This window comes from Parasteatoda tepidariorum, chromosome 5 (genome assembly GCF_982258835.1).
Source record: "Parasteatoda tepidariorum strain Cologne lab strain chromosome 5, Ptep-v5.0, whole genome shotgun sequence".
Taxonomy (NCBI): Eukaryota; Metazoa; Arthropoda; class Arachnida; order Araneae; family Theridiidae; genus Parasteatoda; species Parasteatoda tepidariorum.
The window spans coordinates 39,758,646-39,776,241 of record NC_141759.1 but is presented as its reverse complement, the minus strand read 5'-3'; the positions used below and the strand labels follow the sequence as shown (position 1 = coordinate 39,776,241).

At 27.9% G+C, this 17,596-nt stretch overlaps 2 protein-coding genes across 7 annotated transcripts in view; one reads left to right on the top strand and one right to left on the bottom strand.

The window, feature by feature from the left end:
- The window catches only part of LOC107438107 (serine palmitoyltransferase 2), a 71,306-nt gene extending 68,860 nt beyond the window's left edge, over positions 1-2,446 (bottom strand). Inside the window, exon 1 of the mRNA XM_016050291.4 lies at positions 2,146-2,446. Coding sequence (XP_015905777.3) covers positions 2,146-2,244 — 99 coding nt within the window. The 5' untranslated portion in view covers positions 2,245-2,446. The remainder of the gene's footprint in view (positions 1-2,145) is intronic.
- Actn (alpha actinin) overlaps positions 1-17,596 on the top strand; it is a 71,042-nt gene that overhangs the window by 19,119 nt on the left and 34,327 nt on the right. The window lies entirely within an intron of this gene.

Here is a 17,596-nt window from a genome sequence, read left to right as displayed (position 1 = left end):
TTTTCTTAAGAAAAGTTAAGATAATAATTTAGTTTCAATTTTTAATTGAATATTATTTGATTGACTTATTAACACTGAAACGCTTATTTTGTGAAAGTTCCAAAAAATACTTAAATTGGCCTTTGTTATTTAAAAAAAGTAATCGATGTTAACTTTCTATTTTTAATGAAGATTGCATACAAAGTCAGATGTTCTCTATTGTTAAAATTTTACTAGGATAAGACGAGTTATCAAATTGATCTTTTTGTTCTAATTAGGCTAGAAAAATAGTATGCAACAGCATATGGCTTGGTAACCGTATCAAATTTAGTAATAATAATACTTTAAGTACAAATTTGTTGATACCATGATAAGCGGTTGCATTGTATACATTTTTGATCACATAAACAATTCATCTTTAATATTATAGATAAAAATAATCAGATGGTTGATTTACTTTAGACTTATGATAAAAACCATTAATCTATTTCGTAAAAAAAAACAATGTTTATTCTATATTATTTTTTTTACTATAATTATATATTAGATTTTATGCTTTAAAAAGCTTAATTAAACATTTTTGTAACTAAATTAAGTAGTTAGATTATCTAATAGTCAATCAATTAATATGCTTAGTTTATTGAATGCATCATATAGTTTTCGAAGAAAAATTCTTTAAAAAGTTTCCGACTTAGAACAAATGTTCTGTATTTTAATGGAATTGAATGAAATTATCAATGTTCTACTTATGAAGTATTGTTACTAAGAAAATTATATTTAGAACAACAATTTTCTTAGTTACATATAATTTAAATAAAAATTTATATATATTTTCATTTTTGTTATATTTAAATATTATACAGTAGTTTATATGTTAAAATGCAGTTTTAAATTTCATCAAACTTATAAATTATAGCTGTAAAATTATCGCTCGAAATTAATTTTGGTCTTTTTTAAATGCAGTTGCATGTTTCTCGTAACCCTGTGGCAACACTTTTTTGGGCTTTCTGCGACCAAACTCTCTAGCACTAATATCTTTCTGCAAGATATTTTTAATAATAACAAATATATATGTTACTCATTTAAAGTAACAGAAGTTGTTGTGCTGACGAGAAAAAAAATTGTATATATATATTTTAAATTCGATGTATAATATTTTTTTATTTCTAATATGGGTGATATTCTGTTATTTGGGGGGAGGGGAATGCACTAATTATTCCCTTTTTCGCATTTTGTAAATCACGATTACATTAAAAAATCAAAATTCGTGAACTACCGTAAAAAATATAAATGGATTCATTGAAAAGGGGTTACGAGATTCTATTGTTGTAATTAATATGGTGCTAAAAGCAACTGATTTTAAAAACTGTGGAAATCAATAGCTATATCTGCCCTCCCTCAAAAAAAATCGACAAAAGCATTGCCCAAAAATTTGACTATCTGAATGTGCAATTCATATTTCCTATATTTCCCATATCCACGTGAAAATCAATAACTGCCAAAAGAACAATCTTGAACACTACATGGATTTACGATACTATTGGCGATACTATATAAAGACAATAGAAAACCAGAAGCGTTTCTCTACAAAAAAAAAAAGAAAAAAAAATCTTTCGATAATTTCTGCAGGAAAGAAATCCAAAATTTTTATTTCTCAGAGGAAAAATCTTCCTGCAAGAACTCTGTAACATTCTGCTACAATGTCGCTGTGTCGCAGCGATTCTGTCATAGTCTCGCTAATGGATGTGAAAAAACTATTTCAAGAACGTTTCTAAATCGTTTGCTGAAAGAATGATATACTTATATAAGGAATATATGTAACTAATAATAATTTTAACTATTTACCCTAAATAATTTTAAACAAATATAATTTTAGGCTAACGTTTGTTTAATGTATGATTTAATTTTACATGAAATTTTTTTAAATGTGTTAAAATGAAATTTTCTTTTGGATAACGTTAGTGGCATCACTGTATCGCCGTGACGTCACGGATACTAATTTATTTAAAAAATCTTTTACGATATATTTTTTGCAGCACAAAAAATTTAAGATATCAAGTATGTAAGATAATTAATAATACTAAAAAATATTAAACGGGAGTATTTAATTTTCATCTTCCTAACAAAGGAAGAAAAAAAATATTTCGTAAAAAATGAATAATTTACCTTTCTACGAACTTCGGGTGTCGGCTTTCGATTCAGAAGATGTTGGTCGCTGTCCACAATACAAGACACTCGCATGTTGGAAATCAATTCACCTGTCATATTTTCTTCTTAGTTTCTCAATTTTCTTTTCTCTAAAATTCTCTACGCAAACTCGAGTGTTTTTGTTATCAAGGTTTATTTTCTTTTCTTCCGTCTTAAATGTGACTTTCCATTTTATCCCGGTGGATAAATTATTTTTTGTTATGAAAGCAATAATCTTGCTTTGCTCAGACGTTGAGTCATGAAGTTCAAAAGGAAAGAATGAGTTTTTGATAGTACTATTTATCGTGTTACTTTTTTTTAATATTTTATTTGGAATGATAAACATCACATCATATCTGAGTTATTGACAATGATTGGATGAAGCCTAAATGTAATGGTTCTGAATAAGTTATTAATATATCGGGGGCTTTGGAAGATTTTTTTTTGTTCTACACTTAGTTACGATTGCAGGTTCATAGTGCGGTAGTTGTCCCCATTCCCTTTTATTCTGTTATATTGATTTCTTTTTTTAAAAAATATAATGATTTAAATAATATGATTCATTTTCTACTAATAATCTTAACAGTAGTTTTATACAACTTGGAGAAAAGTTGTGAATTCAAATTTCAAAACATTAATCTCTACACTGATAATTTTGTTATTCGTTATCTGTGCATGCTAGTTGTGCGCTATGGACAAGAAAGATAGTCTTCTACGCGTCGTTACATCATTTTAACATTACATCCTACAAATATTTTATTGACAGCGATTGGGTGACGCTTTCACCATTTGAATATAAGCTTACACCATTTGGTTTGTGCTTAGGAAGTGTTGGGTTCTACGCTTTACCTTTTTCGAATGTAGGTTCATCGTACCAATTTTGCCACCTTTTATTTTGTTACATTTATTCTATTCTTAAGTAATGTCTACTAGACATTTTGTTTGAACAATGAAAATAGTACTTTTATACGATTTACAAAAAAATGGTGGCTGATTTATCTTTCAACACAAACTTCTCTACTCTGATAAGTTTAATATTAAGACCGAGAACGTAAACCTTGTTTTCTATGCATGTAGCTACGTGCTCTTGTAATAGTTTATCTTCTATGCTTTATTACTTCATGCTAACATTACAGCATACAAACATTACATCGTATAAACATTATACTATGTAGCGGCGTTTTTAGATGGACTGCCCGCCCTACTTGCCCTTTGATCCCAATAAATGCACCCTCCTTGCCCTTTTTGTAAATATAAACCGCCATCCATTAACACTGCCTATTTAGTCATATTCCATTTTGAAAAAAATTAAACGGCGAAGTTCGGATTTTTTTAAAATGCAAATTTTTTTAAAAAAAATTTTTCGTTCTAAAAAAATCCTTTAATCATTTGATTGAAATTGTTAAGTTATTAACTTTATTTTACTCTATTATGTTTTCTTTATAACTATTAAAAATTTTCTGGAATAAAATAAAATTTTTTTTTTGCTGATAGCAGATTAACAGGTATCTTAAGGTTAGTTATATTTTTAAACTTTAAATGATTAAAACAGTTTCTCAGAATGTATTATTTTTATTCGTTAAAATAATTTTTTTAATAAATTAAAGGCTGATTTATTACAGATGACCTGAACGAGGAAAATGTGGATATTTGATCTTAGCTGATCTTTGATCCTAATTTTAAATTTAAGAATTCAATAAACTGCATACCTTAAGAACTTCTTCCATAAAGTTATGTAGTGAAAAAGTTATAGTTTCTGAAGTGTTGAAATCTGTCTAAGAAAGAGTTACACAGTTATTCTTGCAAAACGTCTTCTTATCAATGAATGTGTTTAACCTTGGAATTATCCTCATTCCTCTTTCTTCCCATTTAATGAAGTGATGAAAGGGACCCCATTTTCCTATCTGGATAAAGTCCAGCTCTAGATCTCATCATTAGATATCTATGCTGTAGATTTTTAATTGCTTTTTGCAAACGTTTGAGAGCTTTGAAAGAACTTTTAACTGTGGATTTCGAATATATATTTATTTTAAAAGTGGGATTGGTCCTCATGATCGCTCTGCAACGATTGCATTGTCACAGTTTCACAAAAAGAATTTTTTTCCTTCAAAAATCGTACATAAATATTATAATATTTATTCTTGTGAGCGTGATTTTGCTTCCATGTTAAATCTTCAGAATATTATCGAGTTCAATTTTCTTAACTACTTAGTAACTCAGTATTTCCCAAAGTGGTACGCGTACCCCCAAGGGTACGCTTTCTTATGCGACATATCTTGCTGCAATTGAAAATTTCATAAAATTTTATTTAAAAACAAAGATAGTCATGAAAATTTACGATTACGTATTTTTACGTATTTACGTAACAGTTAATACTTTGTGGTGTCAACAGCCAGTTGTGATTTTTAACTTTATTCTCCATTCTGAATAAAAATATTTTTAGAAAAAAAATACTTTCATTTTCTGATTAGTGATACACACCGTTACAAAAAATTTAGATAGGGTACACAAAAGTCATAAGTTTGGGAATGTAACTGATAAAAGTTTTGGAATGATTTTTCCCCCTTCCTTTTTATCTTTGAGATGTATTCTACTGAACAAAGTTACCAAATTTTAACTGTTAACGTTGTTCGTATTTTTAAATATGTAAAATTTATTATACACTTGTAAAGGGTTTGAAATTAATTTTTTGTTAATTTTGATTGCTAAGTTAAATAAAACTTATTTCGATGAAATATATATTTAAAAATATTAGTTATTAAAGAAATTGCACTCATATAATTCTCTCGTATTCTACATTAACTATTTTTTTCCTCCTCATGTTCCCCCTCTCCTAAAATGTAGATTTTATCACTGCAAGAATATATTTCCAATCATAAATAGTTCCTCTGAAAGGAAATTTTTTTCAGGTAAACCCTGACTAGACTCCCAGACTCTCTGTTCATCATTTCTCCTTTTGTTTCCATTCTTTCATTTTAAAGTCTTTTTATAAGTCTCTCATTTGATTCCACTTATATTGAATACATTACGTTTGTGTTTTACATAGCTATGCCGCTACCGTTTCTGCTATTTAATTCTACATTCAACCAACTACAAAAAAAAATCATTCTAAACCCATTAATGAACAATACTTCGTTTAAGAAAGAAAAATTTAAAAAGATGCAATCGTTTTTCTTAAAGGTTTATAACCCCCTAGTGTATAATTGTCTCCATAAATTATAGTTAACTATTTTTGAAGATTAAATGTGTCAAAACAACCCGACCATTGCAAGAAGAGAAAACAAACGTTGATTTAGTATTTAAAAATGCTAACGATTTTTTATACTTATTTACTATTTTTCAAAATTTAATATTTTGTTTAAAATAGTAAAGTAAAATAGGTGGAATTATAAATTGAAAGACTTTTGAATATATTTTTTGGTTTAAGATTGAAATAATCAATTCATTCTGGCATTCCATGACTCACATGTTTTTAAATGTGTTTAAAACTTTGTGTTGTGTCTTTAAAATTGATCCTCCCTTTGTTGCGAAAATGGCAGTTTTTTTTATGTGCACACGATAGGGTTGTACGTTATCATAACAAGACATCACGTGTTTTTTTTTGTTTTTTTTTTTTTGCCGCACGTGAATCTTATTATCTTTCAATTCAAGGATTAACTTTGATATTATGCTTTTAAACACAAAGGTTTCTTTAATTGTCTTTCTTTTTTAAAATTTTGTTTTTCATGAAAAGTTTTCAAAATTCATAATTTGTTTTTAAGTATTTTTTTTTCAAAATTTAATTGAGTACAACCGAAATAAAGAAGACAAAGTAAATCGCCAAATTCATTTTTATTCTGGGAAAAAAACGTGAATATTTAATTAAAAGAGTTGCAGTTTATTCTTAAAAGCCAATGTATTTTTTTATTATTATGCTATAATCCTTTCTTTAAATTTGTTTTCTTTTTTAATGTTCAGATTAAGTGTGCATTTGGTGTACGTTGCTGCGAAAATATTTAAATGTTTCGCAAATTTAAAAAAAAAAAAAAATCAGTTGAAACAAGTAATATTAAAAATGGTTGAAGCTCTTAATGCAACTTAAATCTACCTATTTTTCGAGATAAATTGATATTGTGTATTGCATTTTCATATTTCGAAAACTTTTATCAGGCTTTGTCGTTCGAGGTTAGGGAGAGATATTTAATTTATTATTTGCATTTGTCGGCAGATACTGTCTTTGATTGTCCTTGACTTTTTATCTATTTCAGTTATAAAAAATACCGCACTAAAATAAATTTTGAATTACATATTTATTGATGGCAACGCTTCAAGTTATATTTATTTTTTCTTAGGCTAATTTGTTTTACTTCGCATAATGCTTTAAATTATTTATAAAGAAACATTTCATGCGTAAAATATATCTTTTTGATTTTTTTTTTAACGAACTTAAATAAGAATGTATGACAAGCGCAGTTCGCCGAATCTGAATTCGATTTATGGAATTATTTCCTCTACGCATTCTCTCCTCACCTAATTATACTACCTGGGGTAAATGCGGTTAGTATTGCAGCAAAGCAACCAGACTGAATTGCGAAATTTTTGATGGATATTTATTATAGTAATTAATTTGTTGCTTCAAGCTGTCAAAGCATTAAAATTCTCAAATCCTTTAAATTGCTCTAAAACAGACACTTCTGCAAAAAAGCTTTCGTGACTATTTTCGCTGGTTAAGATCAATAATTATAAAAATTTTTGGAAATTTTTTATTAAAACTGACATTTTTACCTACTATGAAAAATTAAAATATTTTGTTTCCATCAAAGAGAAAAATTGGTTAATTTTAGTGGATCTAGTACTATTAATCACTTTGTAACTAAAAAGAACATAATATGCATTTGCTTCTTTCTTTAAAACTGTCACTCCAAATTTCTAACAAAGTTTAAAGTCGCTATTCCAAAATGCTTCAACACAAATTAAATTGCTCTAAAAATTCGAACGTATAGTCATATCGCTTCTACCCAGAATGATTTAGTTTATAATTTGTATTACTATCATTTGTATTAGAATTACTTTCATTCATTTTATTCATGCGATAGTTTTAACGGCGCTCTTAGATGTGGACTAATTTTTAATCTCTGTCTCTTTTAAACTTCCCATGGCTATATATATTGTAGATCAGATGTTTTACCTTTAAAGGTAAAAGTTTTATAAAATTGTTTGAGAGGGGGCTTTTTTAAGAAGAGAGGGTTTTTTTTAAAAAAAGTTTTATGAAAGTTTTTTACTAGTTTATTAAGGTATTTAAAACTTATAAACTACTATGAACTCTTTTTTTTTATATCGAGGTTTGATATGTAAAATTGGTCTTTACTATTAAATTTACTTTTTTCTCTTTTACCTTAAAAAAAAAAGCATTTTGAATTTGCTTTCTTTTGAAAAAAAATAGTTTAGTTCAGTTAGTTTTTTAAATATACACTCATTCTAGTAGCAAATAAAACAGCTTATAAATTATGAAGACAAACATCTATATTTCAATTCTTATCAGTTTCAGCTTCTGACCAAACTGCCACCCTATTTTGTTCTTTTTTTTTCGCTTGGAGATTTTAAAATATTTTTACAATTTATCATTTGAGGAAAGAGCAAATAAAAAAGATCAAGAGTGTAAAAAATCTGTTTTCCGATATAAGCAAACAGTTATATCACTCTTCTTTTAATTTTCGCATTTGTCACACAAGCAATATGTTTACTCTGGTTATCGTCGTGACATCACTGTTACGTCATACATCCTCTGATGAATTCTTCCTCTTTGACGTCGACTAATCCATTTATGAAAAGTGTGTAGCTGATATTATCTAATGCTAAATTTCATTTGGCAGTTTCTATTAGATCCTAAAGCTTCTTTATTTTATTTTATTGGAGTTTTTTCTTCAAACATTATATCTGTCGTAGGAAAATATTTCAATATTGCCTTTTTTATTTTCTTAAATATTAATTTTACATTTTTTTGTGGATCCTAATGCGCAAATTCATACCATTACAATGCGTAAAATAACAAACAGATCCCTCTGAATAACTTTTGATCTAATGATCGGATTTTCGCGTTCTAGGGCTCAATTTTAATGGCTCGAGGGGTTAGCCTCAAATATGCTAATTAATAAGTGCAGACGATATTTTAAGTTACGAAATCAGACACAAAAGCATGTTTTCCCTGAATGAACATACTTTTTTATCGACGGATTTGGATTTCTGACCCCTAAAATATAGAGGGTAGCCGCAATCTAGAAATTTGGTGCCAATGATTTGGTCAGGAGAGTGGTCCAAAGTTCTGACCCCTTAATGTTAATTTTTGCACGCAAGTTTCGTTTATTCAAGGATAATGCCATTAAAAAAAAAAACTTTTATTAAATAATTTTTTTTAAGTAATGGTCTAAAAAATTTTGAATTGTAAGGTGTAAAGTTTTTTTTTTGCATCATTTTAAAGAATATAATTTCACATGGCAAAATACAAAATTTGAGCAAAATCGGGCGAATAGTTTCTGAGAAATCGAATTTTAAATATGACTTCTTTGAAATTTGATTTCTCAGGAAATTTTCAACCGATTTTGCTCAAATTTTGTATTTTGCCATGTAAAATTATATTCTTTAAAATGATGCGAAAAAGTCACAAAATTATAAGAAATTGTGTCATTATTATACACTACTGTTTTTCTAATTGAAATTAAAAAGCGGTCAAAATGACTTCCTTAGGCTAGTGTTAAGGAGGATTATTTTTGAAAGAAAATCAAAATCAAAATTTTTTTTTTCCAATAAAAGTTTTAAGTATTTTCTTTGACTGGTAGTGGTAGTAAAATAAAGTAGAGGATTTTTATCAGTTTTTGCCTGTTTCTTCCATCTGTGGTAAAAACTTGCTCATTTCGTGACGTTTAACTGCCTCGTTTTCACGAAAATTACTCAGTGTTGTCCTCAATCTGCAGTTTTATTTATTTTGCCCTTATTATAATGCAAAGCTTGATGCATGACATAAACATCATGAATCACTTTTCATCCTGAAATTTTGTTTTTCTCAGAATCTCTCAGAAATCCAGTTATCGAAGAGAATTCATCATAACTTATATTTATTCCGTGAATATATTTATTATTAAAAAGAATATGCAGAATTATTTTTGCACCAAATTGTTCCAGTAAAATTCCTTTTCATTTACCTGGAGCTGTGCTATTTATCTAAGCTGTTGTTTTTCACACCTTTTGTATAGTTTATAACCAATTTTTGACTTTTGCTAAAATATTTAAATAACATTAAAAATTTTACAAATTCTAAAAATTTTGACCCCCTCTCCTACGGTAATTTCAAAATGGCGACTGAGCTCATAGCATAAGTGGAAATGAACTTAAGGTATTTATATCGGACCCAAACTAAAATATTTGATATGATTTCCAACTGTCACCTTACAATTTTCTTATTGAGGTATCCAAGTTAATTAACACTAGATTGCCCGAGGAAGTCATTTTGACTGCTTTTTAATTTCAATTAGAAAAACAATGATGACACAATTTCGTAGAATTTTGTGACTTTTATAATTGTTTTTGTTGTTGATATTTACTAATAACTTGTTATATAACTGAAAATAATATCAAAAATATTAAAAATTAATTTTAAACAAATTTCTTTATACATTAGTTATTCTTTCACAATGCAGTCATTTTGACTACTTTTGGGCAATATAAGTATTTCAGTCTTTCTAGTGTTAAGAAGAAAGAAAAAAGAACACGGAAAAATCGTTTTTATTTTTTGGAGAAGAATTTTCAGCTAATTTGAGAAAACATTTATAAGTTAATGTATTACATTAAATGCTCTGAATGTAATTCACTATTTCTCGCGTGTGCTGTTTATTTTTGAATTTTTTTATGCGGTTGTAAAGATAATTACTGAGATACCATCTCGCAATTAGACGTGCATCCTTGCCTTCTGCGATGGCAATGATTTTCCGAATGGTTTAATCACGTGATACTCTATCTCTTTCTTTATTCAATCATCGCTTCTTCGATTTGTTAGGCTTTCTTTTTGTGATACATTTCTGGAATATATTAATACAAATTGTTTAGTCTTCCAATATTACCCAACGTTAAGAGTCTTCATTGACCTGAGCATTGTTCGCCAAACCTACTTTCAAATCTCCTTCGAATTGTGTAATGAACAATTGGCTGTGTAAGCGTGAATGGAGAATCGAATACTGCGCCAAGTTAAACGTGAAATCAAATTTTACTGTCGGCTTGACATCTCATTCTAGTTTTAAAAAAGAATTGAGGTGGTGTTACCTTTTGATAACAGCCAATTAAACTATTTGTCTGAAAAAAGTTTTTGTTTCCCCTTTTCTTCAAACTGCTTTTGTTTTGAAAATATAAATTTTTATGGAACTTGCACGATTATCATGACAGGGCCTTTAAATGTTATTACAGCTAGTTGAAGAACGTTTCTGTAGAAAAAAAAAAAAACTCTATAATTCTCTAAGTTTTGTTTTGAAATAAAATAAAATTATGTTAAATAATTTTATATAAAATTAAACTGTTATCATAAGTGTTCCAAATGTGTACAAATCGTTCTAAATTGCATATTTTCTAAACTGGTGCTGCTCCAAGTATTTACTATCTAAAGAAAATGTAGGTACTATATAAATATATATATTACTTAATGGTATAATTTTTTTATTTTAAATTTCTATTGTGTGTCGAAAATATTTGGAGATAAAATCTGGTAGTTAATGACATTTCATTACCTGAAGATTAGATCTTTCGAAATCTGAAGAGATTCGTTGAAAAGGTTCTAAGTGATATGTATAGATATATATATTTAAAAAAATTTTAGATTTCTAGGAGAAACATACCGTTTTGAACTTATATTACTCTACAACATTTAATTTATTTTGGCAAGCTCATAAATTACGCAAATCTTAATGTATAGCGTTTTGAGTAAAAAAAACTTAAGGTTGTTTTCGAAATGTTAGAAGATCCCAAATGCACATAACAACAAACAAGCTACGGGTAGCGGTAAAAAGTCTTTCTTTTTGTTGCATATTTAACCTTCGAGAACGCTATGAGGCGAACAGTTTATTTAATGAATGCTTGGGTCTTAAACGTTACGCCAGTAGGAAGGTAATAGGCGTATAGACCTTACAAGCTAATTTACTGAAATTCATAGAAGGTTATTTAAAACCATTGATCTCTTTATATGTTGAAATTCGTGCATAGAGAATTTAATATATCATTGTGCTAAAGGAAAGAATTGTTTTCATTATCGAATACCAGTCGTGCTTGTCTTTATCCTGTTCAAAGCTCTGGAAAAAAAGATTCGCGAACTATTTGCGTGAATGTTTGAAAGTTTCGCGTGAATACAAACTTGTGTATGTATATAAAGTTCAAAATACAGAGAAAACATGGAAAAAATTACAGAACAATGAAAAAAAAAAAAGGTGTGTGTGTGTGTGTGTGAAAAATAATAATAAAAATAAAATAATTAGAAACCGGAAAAAAAAATCCGAAAAAGGGAAAAAAATTAATAAAAATCCGGAAAATAAAAGTTATAATCTTTTCATCAGCTCACACGATTATATCCGCAAAAAGGAGTTGCGGATATAATCGTGTGAGCTGATGAAAAGATTATATTTTTTATTTTCCGGATTTTTATTAATTTTTTTCCTTTTTTTCGGAACTTTTTCTTCCATATGCATTCTTTTATTTATGCATTATTGTTTTTTTTAGGGTATTGTTAATTTATCGACTGGATACAGATTATTTATGAACTATTTTCTTCTCATATTGCTATTAAGCAATCTTATTCATGTTTTACTAGTACATTATCAATTTTTAAACTTAAAAAAAGATGCTAATTTACGCTAAAATTGAAAGTAAAAAATTAATTTCCTGCTTCCTTAAAAAAAAAAAAATTAAAATTTTTTAGTTTCCGCGTAGCATTTTGAAATATTTGTGGATTTTAGGTAGAGGGGGAAAAAAAGTGTTTTTCTATTTAAGTAAATTCAGCTATTTTATTTATTTTTTTATACTTTTTTCTAAAGTTTTTTTTCCTATTTTATTTATTATTTTATAATTTTTACCAAAGGTTTTTTCCTATTTTATTTTTTTTATACTTTTTTCTAAAGGTTTTTTTCTATTTTATTTATTTTTTTATACTTTTTTCTAAAGGTGTTTTCCTATTTTATTTATTTTTTTAAACTTTTTCGAAAGGTTTTTTGCAATTTTATTTATTTTTTTAAACTTTTTCTAAAGGTTTTTTTTCTATTTTATTTATTTTTTGTATAATTTTTTCTTAGGGATTTTTCTATTTCAAAAGGTTTTTTTGCTTCATTTTTTAAATAGAAATTTATAACAATAGTAATTTAATTTACTAACCGCCGTTTGACTTTGCATTGGCAACTTCATCGCTTGTGCCGGCCAAATGGAAAAAATACTTAAAAAAAAAAGCATTAATATTTTACGGATATTCTTGCCAGGACAAATTTACAACTCTAATCTTATTAAAAAGAACCGAAGTGAATTCAAGTTGACCATTTCTCCATTCTACTTCATGTTTAATAACATTCCCCACTTACGCAAGATAGTATTTAAAAAAAAAAGTGGTAGTAAGGAATACTTATCTACACCTACTTATGTTACTCACTCAAGACTGCATACCATATAAAATTATTTTTTTAGTAGCTCTGACGGGGGGAGGGCAGAGGTTAAAAGAGGGGGGTACTGAATTATGATAGTGGAAGTGAAAGAAAACCCCGCCTGTTTTTAACATATCTTGTAAGAGAAATCTTTTGTTTTTCTTTTAAGTGAAAAAGTGGAACAGTAGGTTTTGTGCTTTGGGCGATGTTGTGGTCCGAGTTTATTGCTCTTTCTTTGCCAGCCACTCTTGAATGTCAAGCACTATAGTGATGGGTATGCGTCATTCGATTAAGAAAAAAGGGGGAAGTTGGGGTTGAAGAACACGTGGTTTCCCCCCCTTAGTTATGCCTCACTTATTTCACTTCAACATATCTCATTAGATCAGATTTGGTTCGTGTGTCTGGTAAATTGGTCAATATGTTACAATATCCGGAATTTAGTCATATTTTATTGTTAATAGTATGTTTCATACGAGATATTTTAGTTATTTATGTAGGGATATAGAAATTGAGTTCACAGAGGCGTTTTTGGTCATTTTTGCTTCGATGCTCGGTAACAATAATAATGTATTGCGAAACAATGTGGTTAATTCAGAAAATTTAGTTTGTTTCTAAAATTTATCCAGATAAGTAACAGCCACTAAAGTCCTTTTAATATGTACAATCACGATGCTTAAAAATATCGAATTATTAAAGTATTGGATTATTTTAAATACAAATCTAATTTGAAGATTGATTTTCTTTTTCGAAAATGAAATGTTTTTTGAGTTATTGTGCTGTAGAAGGTTTTCAGTGATTTAAAGTTATTAAATGTGTGTTTGTTTGGATTGTTGGTATTTATGGACAAATACAATAATTCTATTAATTAACAATTATTTAACTATTCCCAGAAGAAAAAACGATATTGTCTTTTTTATTTTGTTTATATAACAGGGGGGGGGGGGGCAACCTGCGGCTCGTGAGCCACATGCGGCTCTTTGAAGGATTATTAGTGGCTCTCAATAATTATACCCGAGTTCCCTTTTCATTTTTGTGCTATTATATTTAAAAAAAATTATTATCGTTCCGTATGTGTTTCAAAATGTCTTTTAAATTACTGACAACAAATATGAGAGACTAAGTGATATGTTGTAACAAATTTAATTTCCGTCCAAGTTAAGAATGACGTGACTCATCGAAAACTGCGCGAATGTGAATCATTTTATTCCATTATTTAAATGATTCTCTTATGTGAATCATTTTATTCCACTTTAAAATTCGTGAAATTCAAACACCGACCAGTATTAACTAACCAGCATCTCAAAGAATTACTGAGAAGTGCTGTCACCAATTATTCACCAAATTTTAAAGAATTATCAAGAGAAGTAAAATAAATGTATTTAATTTTTAACATTTAAACTCAGTACTCTTATTTTGTAATTTTATTTATGTTTTCAATAAATATAATTTGTGTAAAAAAATTTTTTTAGTACCTTTTTTGCATACCTTTTAAATGCGTATTTAATTGCGGCTCGCTAAAAATTTCAAAAAATGGCTCGACTATTAAGGAGCTTGGCCACCCCTGTTATATAATTTATAATTTGCTCGTAAACTGTGATACGAAAAAATATCGCAGTAAATACATGGCGTTTGTAAATCACATCCACTTATCACATCTTAAACGAACGCGATATTACTTTCCTTATCGTATATATTATTTTACAGATGCTTATTTTTATTACATATTTTCTTATACGATTTTTTAATAAAAAAAACTCTTTGTTTATTAATGAGAAAGTTTCTTATTCTTGTTTTAAAAGTATTAACAGTTCAATTGATTTGTTAAATAAAATATTCTAAGTAATAAAATATATGATTTAAAAAAAAAGCTATTTTTGTTCCCGTTACTTATAAAGAATATCGTGTTATGTATAAAGTATAACAAATAACCTTAACTTGTCTTTTTATTATTATTTTGGTATATAATTTTTTTTTGGTATATAATTTTTTTTCAGATTAAAAAAAAGATTCCATTTTTTCGATATTCTGCTTTTGTAAGACATTTTGTTTATTATTTGGTGTTTAATTTAGACTAATGTCTACTATTGGGCGTTTCTACTATTTCCTACGGCTTAAAAGCTAAGGTAATTGGCATTCTATGGTTGCATTTTGAAAGTAATGAAATATAAGTTATTTCACCCAGTATGGAAAAAAAAATTTGTTTTATTTTTCGTTTAAAATTTAGCTATCTAAAAAATCTTACTGTTTTAATTTTTGTTTTAATTCGTTAATGCAAATATTTAAAGAATCTATATTGCCACTTTCCTTTGTCCAAGGTTATATTTATTTTAGTCAATCCCAGTAAAGGTATGTAAACAAAAGAGCGTTTTTCGCTTTTAACTTTATTGTAAACTCATACTTTCCTCCCACGTACGCGTGGGTTAGCTTTCCTGCGGAAGTACAAACCAGGCAAAGAAAACACTTTTACGAGTTGTGTAAAATGAGAAAGTAGAACACCACGAATGCGTGTTTAAAGATGAAGCTGTATCTATTTCTTCTGTGTTGAGCTACGTTAATCGAACCTCTCCTTTAGGTCTTAAATTAAAATATAAATTATAAAAAGTAATTCATTGTTCTTTATTTTTTATTTATGTAAATTAATGTCCTTATGTTTAATTAATTTTTTTCAACTTTTATGAGAAGATTTTTACATATCTCTAAGAGATAGCCAAGTAACGCTTGTTATTACTTATACGCTTGTAAAATATAAAAATAGTTCAACCAACTTCCATTTTTTAAAGCAAAAGTGAGCCTATCATTAAATTTGTTTCTATTTCATCTGAATTTTCTATTCGTAGCCAAGGAAATTACTCGTTTCTAGATTCGGTGAGTTGTGTCCGTAACCACTTTCTTTATTGGACGCAACGTACCGAATCGTAGTTTTACTTGTTTTTCTAAGTTAATGAAATAAAATAATTATTTTATTTTTTTTTTAAATATTTTTTATGTGATAATATTTACCATCTCTATCCACATATCGTCGGTGAGCTTTTTATTCTGGACACAGGTCGAGATTCCTGTGAAAATAATGGACGCAGCTCGAGATTCCTGTGAAAATAATGGACGCAGCTCGAGATTCTTGAGAAAATAATGGACACAGCCCAGTTTAAGAAAATGGACACATTAAAAAAATACGCATATTCGATGTTCAATTCAAATTTATCAACTAAATGAAGAATTTCTTTTTTACTTTTCCTTACTTTTTTAAACACTAAGTTCCGAACTTTGGGGTAGGGTTGGCTGATTGTATATTACAGATGTAACTTTTTAAGCATTTCGTTTTATTCAGACGCTAAACGTTAAAGTGATTTAAAAAAAAAAAAAAAAAAACAACCTAAACTCGGAGTCAATTTAACGCCTTTATAAATTTAAAGGACACATGACAACCATGTTAAATAAACCGTTGACCTTTAATATCTTTCTTTAAAAAATAAGATATAAAATACTAATTGATTAAAGCAAATGGACATCACATTATGAATTTATTTGGATCCATTATTATTATTATTATTATTATTTTTTTTTTAAGACAGGAACAATTTTCTCAAGCGAAGTTTAATAAGTGCTAAGTTTATCTTCTTAAATAGCTGTGTCCAGTTTTTTAAAACGCGTATTTTGAGCTATGTCCAGAATAAAAAGCTCATGGACGATATATTTTTTTTTCATGTATGATAGAAATATGACAAAAATTATATCTAGTCCGCAGTAACCATTTTTTCTCTCCCCAAAACTTTAAGGTTACTCTTTTAACGAACTTCCAATCTTGTCGAATTAAAATTACCTATTTTACGAAGGTACCCAGAATAAATTAAAATTAAAAATTCGAATTAAAATTAAAATTGCGAAGGTACCCAGAATAAAAAGAACACCAGTTTTTTTTCCTTCCTATTCATGAGATTACAATAGCGCTCCCTTCATGTTTAACCACTCTTTGCAAAAATTGCACTTACTAAATTCCAAACCTTAATCAACTGTTATTATCAACTGTTATTGATACATTTCAATTGCTTAAAAAGTAGTTGGCGAAACAGATTCTATTTTTTTCTCCAAAACTTGATTTATATGTCTGGTTTATTTTCGAATTGTTTGTTGTGGTGTTGAATGCAATAACGCCTTATTATTTAGCCACAGTGTCCCCGTAATACATGTAACAGTTATTGAATTTAAAACCTCATTGGTTTTATTATCAGTTATTATGTAATCCATTTCAATCGTTTAAAAAAATGGTTGGCGATATAGCTTATATATTTTTTCTTTACTGCACGTGAGATAATCCGTATGTCTGGTTTATTTTTGAATTTTTTGGTGTGATGTAGCGTTCGTTGAGTCAGCAGTTTACTTCTAAAAATAAATTTCCCAAACTCATTAAACAAGAAAAGTGGAGCATCCCTTGATTTTCTTTTTTTCTAATCTTCTTTATCTGCCAATTTTATGTTAACGCAACATTTTATGTTCCAAGTTATGGACGGTCATTACTCTTTGTGTGCGAAGATGATAATTCGAAGACGGTATAAGTATCTATTGTATTCTCCTAATCACATTAAAAAAGTATCGATACTTGACATCGATAGTATCACATGATAGCGATACTTCAGTTCGATACAAAAAGATTGAAATTTAAAAAAAAAATTTAAATAAAAAATAAATTAAGGCATATTATTATAAATATATTTCAATAAGCTATTTTTTATTCAGCTTAAGTACTTTTAAATTTTTTTCCTCCTTCAGCATTGTTTTATTACTTTTTTTTC